At 40.4% G+C, this 2,429-nt stretch overlaps 1 protein-coding gene across 1 annotated transcript; it reads left to right on the forward strand.

Moving 5' to 3' along the window:
• The first annotated feature begins 845 nt into the window (after positions 1-845).
• Positions 846-2,429, forward strand: LOC128210545 (coiled-coil domain-containing protein 1-like). Its single transcript, XM_052914893.1, has 3 exons — positions 846-1,373; positions 1,461-1,826; positions 2,169-2,429. Exons 1-3 carry the CDS (start codon positions 846-848, stop codon positions 2,427-2,429), a joined length of 1,155 nt encoding a protein of 384 aa, XP_052770853.1.

The raw sequence follows: 2,429 nt of genomic DNA on the forward strand, positions 1-2,429 counted from the left end.
TTTTAAAACACTTTGACAAACCTTTTCACAATACGGTCTTATGGCGGAGCACTGTCAAAACAATATTTTTGAAAAAAGTTTGTCGAAGTGTTTGATGAAACTAATCACCTTATCAAACTCCGGAAATAAAACGATAACGGGGCTCTTTACGCGGCATAGACTGCCCTTTGTTTCATTTAAAATGGTGTTGTAAAAGAACAGTTATCTTTGATTTAAGTCTTGAATTCAAGCAAAATGTTGCCCTCTGATGAAGCATATATGACGTAATTTATCACGTGGTATACACACACTGGGAAAAGGGACAAGCAAATATTGACTATGGTGCATTCTGGAATATGCCTTTCATATTTTTATCTTTATGGTATAAAAAACCACTTTGACAATGTCAGGAGAGGCCTGCGCCGGTGTGAACGCCGCCAATTCCTCCTCAATCCGTAGTGGTCTTTTTCATTTCAATTACCTTACCAATGACGTATGAGGCTTTAGCAGAGATATTTTGTAATAAATCTTTACACGTACCCACTGGCCAATTCTTGTATTTTTGTAAAAACAACAACTTTAAAACAAAAGTAACCTTCCTTTATTCTCGACAACGCTGCAAATCGTTCCAGGTGAATTGAATATTGGTATTTTTTCAATTACGATTTAAAGATTTGACAATAATTTTACGAAACATAATTATAGAAAAATGATTTGTTTCTCATTGATTTTAATATATCAGAAACCTTTTCCCTTCTCTTTCTTTGATAGTCCGAATAACAAACAAAAAAAATCGCGTTTAGGGTAATTAAAATATAAAAGTTACAAATGTGTAAACGTGGAAAGAAAAAACAACGATCTCTCCAATGACATACTTACGATTGTTTATTGAACCTGTCGCTATCATTGACGTTAAAGATGAAGACGCGGTTGAAGACACAGTTGACGTCGTTGAAGAGCTACTTGACGTAGTTGAAGAGGCAGTTGATGTCGGTGATAACGCAGTTAATGACATACTTGATGGAAAGGTTGACACACTTAATGGTGTAGTTGATGATACGACTCCAACCGTTTGTGTCTGTGATGGGACAATCATTGCCGATGCGCCTAAGGAACCTGTCGATATCGTAGGGACTGCAGACGAAACCCCGGTTAAAGACACATCTGCGGTCGTTGTAGGTATAGCTGACGAAGTTAAAGAGGCAGTTGCTGTTGTTGATAATGCAGTATACGTCGACGACAACGGAGTTTTAGTCACACTGGAAGAAGAGGTTGACACACTTGATGGAGTAGTTGATGATAAGACTTCGACTGTGTGTGGTTGTGATGAGGAAATAATTGACGAAACGTCTGTGGAACCTATCGATGTCGCAGAGGTTAAAGATGAAGACACGGTTGATTTTGTTGAAGCGTAAGTTGAAACCGATGAAGAGGCAGTTGACGTCGATGATAACGCAGTGAATGACAAACTTGATGGAAAGGTTGACACACTTAATGGTGTAGTTGATGATACGACTCCAACCGTTTGTGTCTGTGATGGGGCAATCATTGCCGACGCGCCTAAGGAACCTGTCGATATCGTAGGGATTGCAGACGAAACCCCGGTTAAAGACACATCTGCGGTCGTTGTAGGTATAGCTGACGAAGTTAAAGAGGCAGTTGCTGTTGTTGATAATGCAGTATACGTCGACGACAACGGAGTTTTAGTCACACTGGAAGAAGAGGTTGACACACTTGATGGAGTAGTTGATGATAAGACTTCGACTGTGTGTGGTTGTGATGAGGAAATAATTGACGAAACGTCTGTGGAACCTATCGATGTAGCAGAGGTTAAAGATGAAGACACGGTTGATTTTGTTGAAGCGTAAGTTGAAATCGATGAAGAGGCAGTTGACGTCGATGATAACGCAGTGAATGACAAACTTGATGGAACGGTTGTCATACTTAATGGTGTAGTTGACGATACGACTCCAACCGTTTGTGTCTGTGATGGGGCAATCATTGACGATACCCCTGCTAAATTTGTCGTTCGTTGAACAGTTGATGTTGATGAAAAGGTAATTGACGTAGTTGTACAGCCGTTTTTCGTCGCTGACAACGCAGTTGGTGATAAAATAAACAAAAAAAATGGCACAGTTGATGGCGCAGATGCAGTAAACGTCGACGACAACGCAGATTTAGTCACATAGGATGAAAAGGATGACACACTTAATGGTGTAGTTGACGATACGACTCTAACCGTTTGTGTCTGTGATGGCGAACTGCTTGACGAGACGTCTGTGAAACCTGTCGATATCGTAGACGTTATAGATGAAGAAGTGGCTGCATACATAGTTGACGCCGTTGAGGAAGCAGTTGACGTAGCTGAAGAGTCATTTAGCGACCTTTTCAGGCGAAATGCGTCAACCCCTCCCATCAAACCTGAAAATAATACGATCATGAAGTATTGA

This window comes from Mya arenaria, chromosome 12 (genome assembly GCF_026914265.1).
Source record: "Mya arenaria isolate MELC-2E11 chromosome 12, ASM2691426v1".
Taxonomy (NCBI): Eukaryota; Metazoa; Mollusca; class Bivalvia; order Myida; family Myidae; genus Mya; species Mya arenaria.